The sequence below is a fragment of the Cupressus sempervirens genome, chromosome 2, assembly GCF_028749045.1.
Source record: "Cupressus sempervirens isolate cs-2001-9-10 chromosome 2, ASM2874904v1, whole genome shotgun sequence".
In the NCBI taxonomy this organism is placed as follows: Eukaryota; Viridiplantae; Streptophyta; class Pinopsida; order Cupressales; family Cupressaceae; genus Cupressus; species Cupressus sempervirens.
Genome location: NC_143119.1, coordinates 705,166,644 through 705,184,522, shown reverse-complemented (window position 1 = coordinate 705,184,522; position 17,879 = coordinate 705,166,644). Strand labels below are relative to the sequence as shown.

Below are 17,879 nucleotides of genomic sequence, written 5' to 3'. Positions count from 1 at the left end.
GTCCAACCAAACTATTTTAAACTAAACATTGAATAATTTTACATTCCTTAATTATAAACAATTGCATTAAATACAATATGGTCTTTGAATGAATGAATATTTTTCCTTTTACCACATAAATACAATATGGTCTATCAATTCTATTACCACATAAATCTCTTTTTCCTTTTAATTTATTTCTTGAAAATTACAACCTAAGAAACTGGTGGCAGCTTACTCTCGGTCCAATAAAACCAAGCCAAATCAAACATTGAATAATTTTTGCATGGAAAAAACCCTCATTTATAAGCAGTCCAAAGTGAGCTGAAAAGATCATAGAATTTTGGAGCGAGAAGACGAAAGATCAAAGTGAGCAACAAGTACGGCGGAAAAAATCTGCCCAATCTGCGAGGAGATAAACTAAATGGCAGAATAGAGATTGTCCAAATTAGAGCAAATTTGGTTCCCGCGCTGGGATCACTTTGAAATCGTAGAAAACACCTTTCCCTCCTGCTATATACTCACCCCACTAAATCTCTCTACGGACATTCTTTGACAGGGGATTGAGTTGAGCTGAGCTGAGCTTCAAAAGCCCATTCATTTTCTCCCGTTATCTCCTTCATTTTTCTAGTGGTTCTCTCAGCTCCCAACAATGTCACCTGCCAAGAGAACTCGGCAGTCCATTGCAGAGCTCGAAGCTTCAGTCTCTTCATCCAAAAAACAGAAGCAGGAGGGCCAAGCTCCGACTGCTAATGGCGGTGTTAAAGTGAATGGAACCACTGCAGCTAAAGAGAATGGCGCTCCCACTGCGAAGCCAAAGGCCACCAAAGAGAATGGGACTCCAGCAGCTAAGCCGAAGGCTGATAAGGGTAATGGCGCCCCTGCTGCTAAGGAAAATGGTGTCCCTGCTGCCAAGGAGATTAGGACTCCCGCCGCTAAGCCAAAGGCTGTCAAAGAAAATGGTGCTTCGGCTGCTAAAGCAAATGGGGCTACGGCTGCTAAAGAAAATGGTGCTTCGGCTGCTAAAGCAAATGGGGCTACGGCTGCTAAAGCAAATGGTGCTTCAGCTGCTAAAGAAAATGGCGCTTCGGCCACTAGAGCAAATGGTGCTCCGGCCGCTAAGGAAAATGGCGCTTCGGCCGCTAAGGAAAATGGCAACGGTAAGGAAAATAGTGCTTCAACAGCTAAGCCAAAGGTCGCGAAGGTGGCCGGAAGCGACAGCCTTGTCGGATCGCCTATCCCCAAGGCCGAGGCGCAGAGTAAATGGCCCTGGCGGTACCAGGACACGGTTAGCTTTTCTCCAATCTTTATTGGCTAAGCCACATGTCGTTTCTCTTTTGAGTAGAACAAGGTTTTTAATTTGGGTGGGTTAAGAGGGGTTTTGATTTTTAGTGGAAATGCTTGCGAATTTCGGGCTAATCATTTGTGAACGATCGCTTCATTTTTAATTTTTATGTTTTTGTTTTGACCATCTACTGCAGAAAAATAAGAAGAAAAGGACCAATGGCAATGAAGGGTATGGTTGTCCTTTTCTTCCTCCTTCTGGATCTCTCTATTGTTTCCTCACTCTGTTTTGATGCATTTACTGTTCTTAACTAGGATTCTGTTGTGTACTGGTTCGAAAATTAAGGGATGACAATGAGGAGATAATGTTGAAGGCAAAGGCTCATTTTACGCAAGCTCGGGTGGATGGGGTCCTCTATAATCTGGGTGATTGTGCTTTTGTTAAGGTCAGTGGTTACTCTGTCTTCATTGTATAGCATCGGTCTAGAGTTTTGGGTACTTATTGCAGGACTGTTGTGTTGTAGGTTTTGATATTGCCTTGAAACAAAAAAGAATGCTATGTATTGTCTTACACTTGTTATAAACAAAGTAAATAAATAATTGAATAGTAAGGCCCTTGCAAGGAAATCTGAACGACCCAATTGAAAACCTCTACGTATTTAACTGCAATATTGCCAGAGTTTCCCACAGAAATGTTAGGTCATTCTGTTTAGAAAATGACTTCAGTTGGAATTTTCTCCCCTGGCGTATTGTTTTTGTTAGAATAAAGATATATAAGATAATGCTTGCGGAGCCAGTAAGAGTGATTTTCATTTTTATGAGTGGCTTATCAATTTATTTTGGCGCTTCATTACTATGCCTTATCACTTGAACTGGTCGAAGATGCTTTATCTTAGTAAGCAAGATAGTGAATATAGCATTTAACAGAAAATGCTTTACATCAAATAAAATGATCCAGCGCCTGGACTATTCAACAACTTTTTTCAAAATTCTTATTGCTTAAAATTAAGAACATGCATATTTGTAATTGCATGTTAATTGTCAGCTTGATGGATGCATGGCCATGGATTTTATTTGAACGTATTGAGTGTTTTTCTATTTGGCTTTATAAAAACACATTTGTTGTTTATTTATTCACATTCGGTGTTTGGGGTGTGTCCTGGCTTGTACATCTCGAGTGAAGCATGAAACGCCTCTAGTGGTAAGTGGCAGCGCTATATTTACTACTTGTTTTACTTTTAAGATTGAAGATTTTACAGGAGTCTTTGAATAAATGGTGTGTTTTGAAGGAAATAGATGGATAATGGTGTCTTCTTAGACTTTATTGAGAGATCACGCTCATCAGTTTGATTCCAAAATGTTAATGCTAAACGGTTTGAGTTGGCCTGTTTAATGAAAGGGCTGCTGACATTACCATTTGAACAACTGCTATAGCCTGGTCTTTTCTTCACATGATTTGAACATGTTTGTATGTCACTTCATCATGGTTTCCAAAGTTTGAATAGAAGTTGTAGTTAATCGATTTGAATTCATATTGTAAGTTGAATCCTTGATAAATTCAAAATATATATACAATTGTTATGTAATATGTTCAAAGCATCTCTAAGCAGTCAATTTGATATACCAAGTGTATTGTAGATTTAAGACCTTGATTTATTGGCCTTATAGGTCATGTGTGGATAAATGTCTTTATGCAAGTTGTTTTGTCTATGTTACTGGATTTGTACTCTGGACCCTTGATCTAGGTCTGGGTGCGAATAGGATCTGGATTTATGGGCTGGTCTGTGCTAAATTTGCACAAGGTCTGTGTTTTAACTTGTGGGTCAAGTTTTTAAATTGTTAATGTTTACCTTTGACATTTGGGATTGATCAATGATCAAGTATCATAGATTTGTACTTTGAAATCATAGATGGAAAACTTGACAAGTTTTTTCGTATGGTGAGTTTATGAGCAAAACTCATTGAGTAATTGGCGAGTTTTTAGCAAAAACTTGGTACGTTCTGGGAAAACACTCTCCCGTGCAGTGAAATCAGAGGTCAAAATGTCCAAAATGGTCGATTTTGATTCCAGTCTGCATTTGCAGCATTGTTTAGTCATTTTTGCAGCTTTGGAGTAGGAGGATTTATAATATTCAAGTATAAATTTATTTCTTATGCTTTAAGTTATATTTGTATTAATACTGTGAGGACGTTTGAGATAGGTTTCAGCAAACACTCTCTTATGCAGTGAAATCAGAGGTCAAATGCTCAAAATGGTCAATTTTGATTCGAATTTGCATTTGCAGCATTCTTTTGTCATTTTTGCAGCTTTGGGTTAGGAGGATTTATAACATTCAAGTATAAATTTATTTCTTATGCTTTAATTTATATTTGTATTAATACTGTCAGGATGTTTGAGATAGGTTTCAGCTTCATAGGAGTTAAAATGCAAATTCTAGATTTTGGGGGTTTTCAAAAAATTATAGGCTTAGTCAAGTTTTAGGATTCATCATGCTTTAAGTTGTGTTATCTTCCACAACCTGCCTTGGCTATTTGAGGTCAAATTGAAGCTGGAGCAATGATTTTTTTAATGATTCTAACTCATTTTCTCAGAAATCACTTGGTTTCAATTCTATATTCTTGAGTTATGATAGACTTAGCTCAACCACTTGCTCACATGCAAGAGAAGCATTACTTTCTAGCAGGCCAAACTTGCTCAAACTCACTCTTTGACTATTTTGTTATGATGTATTTACTTCTAGTTTTATAGAAACTATTTACTATGATTTATTTACTTTTGGTTTTATAGACACTAATTACAATGATGAACTCCTTCCTTATAGTTTAATGGAAACTATTTACTATTTTGGCATTCTGCTTGAGGATTTGATTTTGTACCCAATGATTCTAACTCATTTTTTCAGAAATCACTTGGTTTCAATTCTATATTCTTGAGTTGTGACAAACTTAGCTCAACCACTTGCTCACACCTAAGACAAGCATTACTTTCTAGCAGGCCAAAATTGCTCAAAATCACTCTTTGACTATTTTGCTATGATGTATCTACTTCTAGTTTTATATAAGCTATTTAGTATGATGTATTTACTTCTAGTTTTATAGACACTAACTCTAGTGGTGAACTCCTGTATAGTTTTATGGAAACCATTTGCTATTTTGGTTCTTGCCATCGGCATTTTGCATGAGAGTTTGATTTTGTACCCAATTTGCATTTATACATATCTAAATTCTGCTTGTTTCTTTTGTGTTATCATTAATGAACTCATTAGATGCATCTTCTCATTGAATTTTGTAAAAGAAAGTGCGTTTAATTAAATTTAAGCTGGTTTTGGGTTCTTGAGTTTTTCCCTGAGTTTGTCTTAAAAATTAGCTGAATTTTTTCTGAGTTTTTCTTTTTTTTGGATTTGGCAAATTTTTGTTGAATGAGAATTTTCCAACTATGTATGAAATGATTTAGTTTTACAATTATGTATTTTTTTTATTTGTATATATAATGCATGTATAGACACAGACACCATATGAACCCATACAATCCATAATGAAATTTCTTTTCACAAATCCACAAACCGAGCTTTTGTCACCATCCTTGAACCCAATCTAGTACCTTAGATTTTGGTTCAAGTTAATATTAATATGAAATCCTTGTTTAAGTTGTCCAATTATTTGTGCTCAAATTACTAGTGTAAACATTTTTGTAGATAGACTGCTCAAAGATGTGCTAGCTTATAGTTCTTATTTTTGCATATTTAAGTTTCCATTTGAAACACCCATTTTACATCTTTGAAGTGTTTAAGGTTTAATCCTTTTTCATCCTATGCAATTTGATCATTGCAGGCTGAAGATGGTGCACCAGATTATATAGGTAGAATTGTTGAATTTTTTGAGACAGATGATGGGAACCATCATTTTACTTCTCAGTGGTTCTATCGAGCAGATGATACAGTAGGATTCTTGCTATTCTTGTTCAGACTCCTTATGCTTATCAGTAGGAGCTGCACATTTATTTCTACATTGGCTAATTTTTTGTGATTTCCATTTGGCAGGCTATAAAAACACAAGCTTCTATTCATGAACCAAAACGAGTCTTTTTGTCTAAAATAAAGGATGACAATTTGCTTGAATGCATCACATCGAAGCTCACTGTTGTTCAAGTGCCACCAACAGTATGTTTCTTTGTTGTCACAGCTCTCCTATATTTTCTCTTGTTTCTTGTGTAACCCCCTGATTCTATGTTGCCCATGTGCTATTTACTTGGTCTAGGTATGCTATTTGCTCATTTCTCTTTTCTTGCTGATTATCATGATGATGGATCATGTAGTATGATTTGAAATTGATTCAGAAAATGTACACAGTTAAAATCCAGAAGCTGTCATTCATAATATCATGGACTATGGAAACTTAGTTTGTGTATATCCAAATTTAGTGTGATCAAGGGCAAAAAGTTTGCATATACTGGCACACTTGGTGCTTATACTTGTAGCTGTACCTTAGCATACATTGTTTTAGCATTCTCATGTTATATATCATGACTGTAGTTGCACCAGCAACTGTAGTCTAGCAATACATGTCTCAGAAATCAGATATCATAGTTAATGATATATACCATATAACATTAACAGTTATAATTGAATTTCTGATTTCATCGTTCAAAAAGGTCTTGATCTTGCTTTTGTTTTGATGTGTTATTATAGTCAATTATTATTGTTGGTTGCAAATGAGATTAAGTTGCATTGCCCATGGTTAGGTGCAGTGCTATTGTGTGAGAAGTGGAAATAAGCAATTTCTTTCTGCGATCTGGTTTCCATGCAGGCTTCTGCAGACATAGTTATTGTGTTAACAGTGTCATGATATATTCATGCTACTCACGCTCCACCTCCCCCCTTCCTCAAAACCCCGTCCCTCCTCTCCCCCTATGCATATTAAAATTTCATATATATATATATATATAGTACCATTCCTCTGCTGTCCCCCTAAAAAGCATATTTCTTTGATAATTAATTCTATTGCATTGCCATTCTGTAAAATGTGATGTGCCAAACAACCGTGGCACAAGACTCTGATTTTATGCTGCAATATAATTGTGATTGTATGGTTCATGAAACCTTTGTCTAGAACAGCTTGCAATATAGTTGCATTCAGATACTGTAATACATGATATGCCTTTACCATCTGAAAGCTTTTATTTTACTACCTCCATTTTTCAATAAGATCTTCAAGATCATTATGCTGATAGCTGTAACTATAATGGCAGCAAGGAGTGGAGTGAAATGGTGTGACTGGTAAAAAACAATCTTAAAAAATGCACAACCAAAAGAATTAGCTGCTAATTATTAAAAACAAATCTCTTTGTTACATGTGGATCCATCCATAGGTTTTTTTGCATGTTCTTGTACTGGGGATGTCTTGGGGACGGGGATGTTTCCTCAGGTCCAACACTCTGAAGAATACATGCTTTGAGCAATTTATTGGGTCTTCAATGAAAGTATGGACTAATTTTTCACAAGAATGCATCCAATGTTTGATAACACAGAGATTGTTGTGTTCTGAAGGTAATGCATATGCCAATATGAGGAATGCTTCTACAATGTATACCATGCCTTTTTATAGCTGTCCCCTATGCAATCCTCAAAAATGGCCTAAAAAATCTGCACCCTGAATTGTGCCCCTCTTGCCCTCATGCCCAGGAAACATGGTTGAACATAAATCACAAATATAAACAATTGTTGTTTATTAAACTTGAAGCAGGTATTAAAAGTTTACTGTATTTTTTTTTTATAATAGCTAAAGTATTGAAAAAACAGTGGGCAAAGGAAGCATGAAAAGCACAAAAGCACCTGGAGCATATATCAAAATGTTGTTTCTCATTATTGTTATACTAGCATATGACAAGCCAATTATAACAAATGATCACAACAAAATTAATTCTGACAAGAGTGTTAGAAATTTACACTATTGATTCCAAAAAATAGGTGTACAAAAGAAGTACCTAGCTATAGAAATTATTATGTGAAAGATATTGAGATAATATTTGAAGAAATAAAATGGAATTGATGATTAATTATTATCTCTTGGTATATTCTCCACAGTTTTCTCTGAAGACTGTTTTGCTAGTAGTTATGGTAGTCACCTTTTCTTTATTTCAGCTAATTTTACATTTTGTAAATGTACAGCTCCCCATTTGTTGTATTGGGATGCTAAATGATTGACACCTTTCAGTTGGCACTTGTTCCTTGCCAAGATGCCTGTTTGCTGAGTGTACGTTATATTAAAGCTATTATGGCTGCAGTAACGTAATAGTGCTCAGAATCATTGTTTTTCTAATTTTATCCTGCAGATTGGTTCAGAGAAAGAGAAAAGGCAAATACCACCATGCGATTTTTATTATGATATGGGCTATGATTTGGCTTACACAACCTTCCATGTTCTGCCAGCTGGTAAGTTAGATCAATTATCATCACTTTCAGTAGATTATTGTAGAATTGCCCTCTTTTTCTATGACAATGCTTAAATGTGAAAGAGAGATGCTTCATGTGGATTTTTTATTCCAGAAACTGTACCTGCAACCAGTGATTCAACCTCAGAGGTGTGCGATGAAATATCTCCCTCTGAATGGAATGGAGGTATTGAAAGCAAGGCACATAGTAATGGAACTTCTAGGAAAGCTTGCAGGGTCAAACCTGAAGTTTCTTCTACTGAGGTGAATGGAGTATCTGGAAGTAAGGAAGAAAGTGAGACAAACATTAAGAAAAATATTTCTTCCAAACCTGAGCTAAAGTTGCTTGATTTGTATTCGGGATGTGGTGGCATGTCTACCGGATTATGTTTTGGTGCAAATCTTTCAGGCGTCAACCTTATCACGGCAAGTTGAACTTGTTTAAAATTATTTACGCAAGGATAATCACTGGCATGCTATGGTTGAGTTGACCTTGTGCACTTCCTCCCCCCTAAACTATTAATGCCTGAAGGCTTCTACTGTGTGGACTTTTGCAGAGATGGGCATTGGATTTGAATGAGGCCGCCTGTAAGAGTTTGAAGCACAATCATCCAGAAACAGAGGTTTGTTAATGTTAATAGATAGATTTCCATTGTGTCATAGAACATTTAATGGCTTTTATATGCTGTTTTTTTGATCCTGATTGCTTACACTTTGAAATTTTCTGGGTTGCTGCAGGTTCGCAATGAATCTGCTGATCATTTCCTGGATCTACTCAGGGAATGGCAGAAGCTGTGTCTAAAATACTGTCAACCTGATGATCAGAAGACAATCACTCGTGGACGAACACCTCTTAAGGTCAAGGAAACTCCAAAAGAAGAGGAACCTGATTCTGATTCTGATGTTCAAGAAGGTGAATTTGAAGTAGAGTGTTTGCTTGACATTCGACATGTTGATCCAACCAAAGAGAATGAATCTGGGCTGGAATTCAAGGTATCTTGGTGAATCATTGATGGATGCCAATTGATCCTCGATCTGATGCTTGTTATGCTTGGTGTAGAAAACAGAGTAGCCGTCTTCTTTTTGAGTAGTTACAAACATTTTTTTCAAAATTAAATGTCCTGTTTTCACTTGTTTAATATGCACATGTTAGTTCATTTCTTGTGGATTGTCATTGAAGATTCCTTTGTGATTCGCCTGATTTAGGTGCGTTGGAAAGGCTATGATGAGAGTGAGGATACATGGGAACCCATGTCAGGGTTGGGGTGAGCCTTCCATATGTCATTGGATCTGTAATAGTCTTAATTTTGATTGCATGTAGTTTATTACTTGACTGGTGGAATGTATTGCAACTTTGGTAGGGAATGTCAAGAAAAAATTAAGGATTTTGTGGTAAAAGGTGCAAAAGAAAAGCGCTTGCCTCTACCTGTAAGCTTGTGAATGGTTTCTTACTATTTTCTATTTCTCTTACACATAGCATTGTTTCTTGTTTAGTTTGTGTTAAGAAATTTGTATTAATAGACATAGCATTGCCAAACTTGAAAATTTTCCTCTTTTTTGGATGTATGTGGAAGGGTGACGTCGATGTTATTTGTGGTGGTCCTCCTTGCCAAGGAATTAGTGGATTCAATAGATTCAGAAATGTTGACGCTCCTCTTGATGATCCAAAAAACCATCAAATGGTTGTGTACATGGATATTGTAAACTTCATGAGGCCACGATATGTTTTGATGGAGAATGTTGTTGATATTCTTAAATTTTGTAATGGATTCCTTGGCCGTTATGCATTGAGCCGTTTGATACACATGAATTATCAAGCAAGGATTGGCATGATGGCAGCTGGATGTTATGGACTCCCACAGTTTCGCATGCGTGCTTTCTTGTGGGGAGCAAAGCCATCTGAGGTATGTTATTTTTGTGTTATTGCACTTTCCAATCCTTCAATTTGTGATGGACTAATGCTAATTTTGCATTGGTTTAATGTAGAAACTTCCACAATATCCACTACCAACACATGATGTGGTTGTTAGAGGTGGTGTCCCAAATGAATGGGAGGTGATTAATCAAATACTTTATTTATGTTCATAATCTTGTATTGTTTTTCAAGTCTAATTGACTTTGATAGCTTAAAATCATGCCAAATAAAATGTGCAGCGCAACATGGTTGCTTATGATGAAAACCAATGTCGCAATCTTGAAAAAGCACTTGTTCTTGGGGATGCTATTTCTGACCTTCCATCGGTGTGTGTGACCTTTTGCTTGTATTTGTGCTAAAGTGTATATCATGCCTATTTCTCAAAGTTTAGGCTCCTAACATGACATTTTGCCTTCTAGATTTTAAACTCAGAGAATCGAGATGAAATGGCCTATGGGAAAGCCCCTTGCACTGAGTTTCAGAGATATATTAGAATGCCTAAAGAAGGTTAGATGGCTCTTTTCTATTTATTTAATATGTTGGATTGGTTATTATTCCTTTTGCTTAGTTCACATAGAATATGTTAGTATAGCTAAAAGTTGATTTTTTTTGCTTAGTTTACATAGGATATGTTATTATAGCTAAAAGTTGATTTTTTATTAGTAAGTTTCAAGTGTTTTATATTGTTGCTTATGCATGATCCAATATGGAACAATCCTTTCTAACTTAAGGAATTGAATTCATTTTACTGTAAGCTCATGATCTTTTGATGAGTCCATTTCCAATTTTTGTTGCCTAATCTACTATCCCCTAGGAGCACAATATTGAATTAAATATAGCATGTCATGTCTATAAATGCTTCCTAGTCTTCATTTTGCATCAATTGTCTTGAACTTCAGAAATTTGATTTGCAATAGCAATGTTTATTGTTTGATTATGTTGATATGAAAGATTAGGATGTTTAGAATTACTTTGTCTCTTAATATTGCATGGGACTATTGACATTTTTTATGTAACTATTATCAAGATAACCTTTTGTCTTTTTTTTTTTTTGCATTCTAATCATTGAATATTGACATTTTTTTGCCTTTTTTCACTTCGAAATTTCATTAATTGTAGACATGATCTGGTAGTCCATGAAAGAGTTAGTGTACATTTGGAAATAAGTGTGTCCATGAAAGAGTTAGTGTACATTTGGAATTAAGTGTAAGCTTTTTTAATCTTGCCTATTCTAATTACACTATTGTCTTTTTTTCCATCTCAATGATGAGTAATGAGTGTAATTTGAGACATTGATGCAAATAAAACTAGACTATTTAGTGTAATTTGAGAAATTGATGCAAAAAACCTTACATGCCTATTTGTAGAAATTTGCTTCCTTAATACTATTAATATTTGTGGTCAATATGGACATTATATCTTTTGGTGATTGGTTGGTGACTTATGATGATGGTTTTGGTTTGTGGATTTAGTTAATAGACTTTTTAATATATCTTGGGACTTGTTTTTTGGGGTTTGTCTATACATAAATTGAAAAATCATCTTTTTGTTTATTTGGTTTAAAATAGGATTTAAATTTAGAATACCCCACAAAATTATGTAATTGACAAAACCACCATAAACTTGATTGTAATTTAAATCATACATGACATAGTATGAAATGTTAATTGATGAAACTTCAAGTTCAATAGTAAAATAAAAATGTACTATGTTAACTTGGTTTTTTGGATGGGGTGAGTTTTTGGGTTGACAATTTTTCGCTAATTTTGGGGATGGCTAGGGGATAGCAAATGGATGGATATTTATAAATAGGGAAAGTTAAAATATGAAGGTAAGTTTAATATTCAGATGAAAACAAAGATAAAGCATCAAAATATACATTATAGAACATTAAATATAATAATTAATATTTTTTTTTTTGCCAAATGTGTATTTTGAAAATCAATGTCAAATTGCCTATATAGAATTCATTGTCATTATTTAGAATATACATGGACTCCCATAGGTGTCCCTTGTTCCTAGGATAGGGGCACTTTAAAATAATTGGGGATGTGTTCTTGGGTAACTTTGACAAATATCAAGTGAAACAATTAGTTTTAATATTGTATGGATTTTTAATATCATCATCATTGTCATAATTGACATTAGGTAGTTGAGAACTCAAGTGCAATTGCAACTTGCACTAAAAGTGTACTCACTTTTACTCTTGTCAAGTACAACATTACAAAAATTAGAAGGTTCTAAGTATGCTTTGGATCCATACATGCAACTTTGGGTGTTCCTTTACTTGTAGTCAATACGAAAGCAACTGCAATTTGGAATATGCAAATGGTCATTAATGTTCAACATGGTAGCACAAATTACTACTAGCATGGTTGGATAAACATTGTTCCTTTGCTTTGTAGTTGCATCTTGCAATTGATTGCATTGATTAGCTATAAGGCCACATTTCATAGTAGTGTTTTGCCATATAAGTTGTGTGTAGGTGTGCTTTTTGGAACATCCTATAAACAGATTTAATCAATCAATTTGTGGGGCACTTGCAGATTGATTTGGATGCATTTTGGTAGGTCTTTCAGCCATGTTGTTCTAGGAGATTACACTCTAGTTTGAAATTTTGTCAAGCAGGTTGTGGGTTTGTGTATATATGAATTTGATCAATATTAAAACAATTGACATGTTTCTTTTCAACTCTTCTTGATTGGAGTCCATGCATTGTCATAAAGTGTAAGCACAATATATCAATGCAATTGAATTTGTATGAAATCTTTTGAATTTAACAACAAATACCTCTATACACAGCATGCCACAATGGTGAACTGAAGGTCACATTCATTTGAAGCTTAATAGTTGTACCCTTCATGTATGATACACACACAAACAAATGACATATGGCTCCAAAAGAGATTTTTTATGTTCCACAGGGATGTGTCCCCTATGGTTCTGGGGTTGTACTTGTATCGGGGATGAAACAAGGACAAATTTTGGCCGTCCCTTGAGTCGTCTCCTCTTTGGCAAATTCGAACATGTCCTTGAAACGGCCCATTTTTTTGGGTAGGAAACTTGGGGATGGCTAGTAGTATTGGGGATGGTTTTGCCGTCCCCTATCCGTCCCCGAAATTGTTGGTCGTCCCTTTTTTTCAGATTATTTAGTAAAGGCAAAATGCCCCCAAAAAAATCAAATTTTTTCTAAGTTTTACTGTTTGTGCGATCCCTAGTAAGACATAATAAAAATATGCAACCCATATTTGGTTCATTAAAACACTAACTCTTCTAATCATTTTTACATTTGACATACTTGCTAAGAGGAAGAAAAAATGTAAGAGTAGTAGCAACAGTGAGGAAATATTGCATTTAGTATTCACGAACTATTTTAGTTGGACTTCTCTTTATTTCATTCTGATTTCAGCATGATACTTGGAGCCTTTAGGCATTTTGATTTTTGCTATATATGTATGTGATATTGTTATAATGGAAGTACTTAGTATTTGCCATTTGATAATATTCAATGTATTGATCTTCTAAAATGTCTTTGGTGAATGGTTTATCAATGTTATGATATGCATATTTGAATTTTGTCTCTCTATATAAAAAAATCCCCTATGTTTTTAATTGCCGTCCCTTAAGGTCCCGTCCCCTAAATTTTGGCTTTGACTTTTACCTGTATCAAAAACATGTTCCTATTCCCCTAAAATGTCCTTGTCCTGGAAACTCTGTGGAGCATAGGTCAGATTTTCCCTCTCTTTTATTGTTTCCTTTTTTTCCTTCCCTCAAAACATTAATCTACAAAATTTATAATTATGATTTCATTTAAACTTTCTATTTTGGATGTCTTGCTAAGAAACAATCAGCAAAAATCAACAATCATGTAGCCACCAGTTCCACGAATTGCTGCTACAAATAATGAGCAGTGACCGCTAGCCAAAATAAGCTTAGCAGCTGCATGGGGACCTGCACTTAGTAAGTACTGTTGAGCTGCGTGCTTGATGTGTTTGAAACATTTGGCATTATCTTGGTGACAATTGTTGAAAACATTCCTCAATCATGACATCTTGAGAAGGTATCCTCAAATATGTATTTTTTTATGAAATAATTTCTTCTCTGTGGAGGGAATGGTAGTTGTAGGCACTTGGAGGTTTGGATTTAGAGCCAGTTGTTGAAGAAATATCCCTCGACACCTTCCTTCTTCACAAAGGGTGCTCTTGATCTTTCGCTGACCTTTTTAAATTTATGTTCCTTGCAAAATTGTAGAGTTTTTCTGTCTCTTTTCTAATCATTCTTCAGTGTTATCTCACAATTATTGGTGCTGAGGCTTATATGCCTATTTCCTGCAAGTATAAAACTCATAATCTGATTCTTTTTACCATTTTACAGGGTACGCTAACAATGGATTTGGGACAGAACTTACTGAGTTTTCTGTTATCCAGGATAATTAAGCTTGAAAGCATACTCTTATTGACAATAACCACAAATAATATGCTCTTCCTAATAAGCCATTTATTATTGCAAAGCAATTGTTAGTGTTCTTGACATAGACTTAGTGTTAGTGCTAAGTTTTCATTTGACTGCAGTATGACAATAAAGAGAAATCTGGTATGTGACTATATGATCTTGACAATTTCAAGATGCTCACTTTCCAAGGTGAGTGGAATGTCTTTTGCCTCTTAATTGCCTCCACACATCTTTTGCCTCTTGAGGATCTTGTGCACCAAAGCTAAAATGAGAATATTTCTACACAGTAGATTTTGCCTTTTAATCTCTCACCATCCATTAAATAAGGAACATGGATTAAGCATGTAGTTTCTCAAAATTTGTAAAAGCTCAAGGAGAATATAACACGTTAAACAAAGATGTCAACCACTTGGGATCCAAAGGTACAAAATGACTATAAGTTACTTTAAAATTGTGAAAGCAAGAAGAAAACTAAGCAAAACACTTCTAGGATTAGGACCTGATCTGTTCACAGACTTAGAACAATAGAGGACTCACATCAAATTTACTTTAAAAGATAAAACTGTGAAAGGTAAAAGAAAGCCAAGCAAAACTCTAATGGGGCTAGGACCTTGTCTAATCAATTAGTAAAAATGGGAGTTCACATCTTGCAGGGATGATAAAAGGCATGTGTGCAAGGCACAGCAACTTAAAGCATATGCCTTTAGAGGAACAGATCTTTACAGTATTGCATGTTGGTTTGCTTTAAGTTCATATGCTATCATAACTTTTCTCTTTACTTGTACTTTACACAACATTGTATGTGACAAATTGGAGCAAAATGCATATTATTTTTCACATTTCTTTATGAATTTTGCTGGAGTGATTTAGTTATTATAATTTTCTGGTACAGAAAAGGCTTCATTATTTTATTTACATAAAGTGCATTTTTCATAGTTGGACAACACTTTATAGTGTTATGCATAGAGCCTAGTATTGTTTATATCCTAACAAAGTCCCTTTATATTTGTTCAGTTGGTTGGAGTTTTCTTTGCATAGTCAAAGCTTTGTTGCTCTTGTGACACCGTTCAAAATTTATTTTTCATATCATTAGGTGATTGTTAGATGATGATATAAATTTTCTTCATTGTAAAGGGCATTCATATAAAAAATACATGCATATCAAATTTAAAATATTTTTTTAATTTGAAGTTTTTCCACTGCATTATTCTTTTCTTTTACTTTAAATTAATTATATAAGTGCTTTTTGTTTTTTTGGTCTCCAACTTTGTTTGAAATTTGTTTACTGGTAATTGTGCCTGTCTTTTGTCCGTCACCTGACAAGTATTTGCTTGGTACTATGTGAATTTTCTATTTAAGAATTTGATCTTACTTCCGTTATAACTTGTTTGAAAATTTGTTGCAGCTATGAAAGGTCAGATGTCACATGCACTTTAAATTATTTATGAGTGCTTTTTGTTTTTGCTGTCTCCAAATTTGTTTGAAATTGGTTTACTGGTAATTGTGCCTGTTGTTTGTCCGTCACCTGATAATTATTTGCTTGGTAATATTTGAATTTTCTATTTAAAAATTTGATCTTACCTCCACTATAACTTGTTTGAAAATTTGTTGCAGTTATGAAAGGTCAAATGTCATATGCAACCTTGAAGAAGACATCACAGAAGGCTGTTCTTTATGATCATAGGTCGCTTCAGTTGAATGAAGATGATTATCAGCGTGTCTGCCAAATTCCTAAGAGAAAGGTTTGTAATAGTGCAAAGTGTTTGTGCGGTTTTTAGTTGGAAGCAATTCCTGTGGGTTTTATATTCTTTCCTTACATGATTTTTAATTTTTATAATGACAGGGGGCAAACTTTAGGGATCTTCCTGGTGTACTTGTTGGACCAGACAATGTTGTGGAACTGGATACCTCTATGGAAAGAGTAATGTTGCCATCTGGAAAGCCATTGGTAGGTAATTCCTGACATTATTTGAAATATGAAAGAAGCCACAGTAATTCTAATTTTCTATGTTTTCATTATGTAGGTTCCAGATTATGCAATAACTTTTGTAAAAGGCCGTTCCACAAAGTAAGTATTCATATCTCTCCTTTTGCATACCATGTGCTTTTACCGGAAATTGGAGTAGATAGTGATGTCATCAACATTTTCCAGGCCTTTTGGTCGTTTATGGTGGGATGAAACAGTACCAACTGTGGTCACCAGGGCTGAGCCTCATAATCAGGTTTGTTTCTTATTTTAGTTATCTTCAATGTTGCAAAGTAGTTTTACTCAGACCAAAGATGCAGTTTGGCAACAACATGATATTTGTCTTTATTTTGCAGGCTGTTCTGCATCCTGAGCAGGATCGAGTTCTTTCTATTCGTGAGAATGCGAGATTACAGGGTTTTCCTGATTATTACAAGCTTTATGGGGGTGTGAAGGACAGGTTTGTACCCAAATTTGTTTTTAGTCTCTAATTTGGACAATTTCACTTTAAAACTGACATGCTTTATTTTGCCAAATTACAGATATATTCAAGTAGGCAATGCTGTGGCAGTTCCTGTTGCACGAGCATTGGGCTTTGCCTTGGGAATGGCCATACAGAATTTAGGTTCGGAGGAGCCAGTCATGGAGCTTCCAAAGAAATTTCCTCATTGTTTTAGTGACAAACAAAATGGTGACCTAGCTTTAGATGTTGGAGAGAACTGCTAGTTGCATGCCTTGTATTGGTATTGCTTCATATCCTACCAGTAATTCCGGGGCTCATTTTTGTCACCAAGGAATATAAATAGAAAGCCAATCAAGTGGCTGGCTGTCCAATTTGAATGTGTTTGCAGCTTTAATTCCATTGGCATATAAAAAATTATTGAAAGTTGCCTTTGATCCTTGCTTTGACTATTGTAATTGTTATTCTGTTCTACAATTGATTAATCCTCTCAGAGGATTTTTATTCTGGAAGGTGGTTCGCCTCTGTATTACATAATGTTTTTAAGAACTCCCATTCATTGTGGTAACATTGAGAAAAAGAATATTCTTTGAAATGACTGTCAAGACTATTTTCGATGTAAATTAGCTTCTTGTAGCCGGCTTTTCCAAGTATGATGAAACTAACATCTTCACTCCAATTCATCCTCTATAAAGCATTTTTGTACTTGCCTATTGCAGAGGCTATAGGATACAGTGATTGTTTCAAACTGCAAGCTTTTCTTAGTTTTTCTGGTTATGAGTTTTATACCTTGATATTCGTATTCAATTTGTGGCAGCAGCTCAAGTTTTTCTAGATGTGAAATTACTAACCTACAATTTCCAAGCATTATAAATTCTCTAGCTGATGGTTTTATTTTTGTCTAATATATATTTTGATTTACAAGTAATTTAAAATTATAATGTTTTGTGGGAGTGTCGGTTTTTAAGTACGAATACATATGCTAGTTGGTTTGGCAATTTGGAGTATCAATCGTAAAAATTGACTTTGGGGATCGAGTAAGGTTTTGAGTATGAGAACCAATCATTTACAGACAGTAGACAGTAAAAATGCAATGCAATTTGATTGGCTATCTTTTCTCTATTAAGTAATGCATTGCAGCCTCTTGCAAAAGTCACTGCTTATTGTGTTTTTGGTTATTGTTTAACTCTTTTTTTCATTTCCACTTTTTTAGGGGCTTCACTGGTCATTTTTTGTTACGTTTTATTTTTTAATTTAAAAAAAATCGAAGCCTTGTCCTTAAAATTGCTTATGGTTACTTATTCTTGCTTTCATTGGACTGAGTTGTCTCCTTCACATTGTCTAGAAATATAGCGTTGGAATCAATGAAGTCTTAGAATAGCATTTTTCAAAG

The 17,879-nt window shown here is 34.9% G+C and overlaps 1 protein-coding gene across 1 annotated transcript; it reads left to right on the top strand.

The window, feature by feature from the left end:
• Positions 1 to 311: 311 nt before the first annotated feature.
• On the top strand, positions 312 to 17,165 carry LOC149575325 (DNA (cytosine-5)-methyltransferase CMT3-like). The gene is made up of 21 exons (XM_089815096.1): positions 312 to 1,267; positions 1,461 to 1,495; positions 1,610 to 1,709; positions 5,095 to 5,202; positions 5,304 to 5,423; positions 7,595 to 7,694; positions 7,809 to 8,119; positions 8,251 to 8,316; positions 8,432 to 8,686; positions 8,900 to 8,958; positions 9,055 to 9,121; positions 9,268 to 9,597; positions 9,680 to 9,748; positions 9,848 to 9,934; positions 10,028 to 10,115; positions 15,675 to 15,802; positions 15,904 to 16,008; positions 16,085 to 16,128; positions 16,213 to 16,282; positions 16,383 to 16,486; positions 16,569 to 17,165. Exons 1-21 carry the CDS (start codon positions 632 to 634, stop codon positions 16,750 to 16,752), a joined length of 3,066 nt encoding a protein of 1,021 aa, XP_089671222.1. The 5' UTR covers positions 312 to 631; the 3' UTR covers positions 16,753 to 17,165.
• The last annotated feature ends 714 nt before the right edge of the window (positions 17,166 to 17,879 follow it).

Coding starts and splice junctions, on each gene's coding strand:
- LOC149575325 (XM_089815096.1), top strand. CDS start 632: ATGTCACCTGCCAAGAGAACTCGGCAGTCCATTGCAGAGCTCGAAGCT. Junction 15,803..15,903: donor GCCAAATTCCTAAGAGAAAG/GTTTGTAATAGT, acceptor TTATAATGACAG/GGGGCAAACTTTAGGGATCT. Junction 16,129..16,212: donor GTAAAAGGCCGTTCCACAAA/GTAAGTATTCAT, acceptor AACATTTTCCAG/GCCTTTTGGTCGTTTATGGT.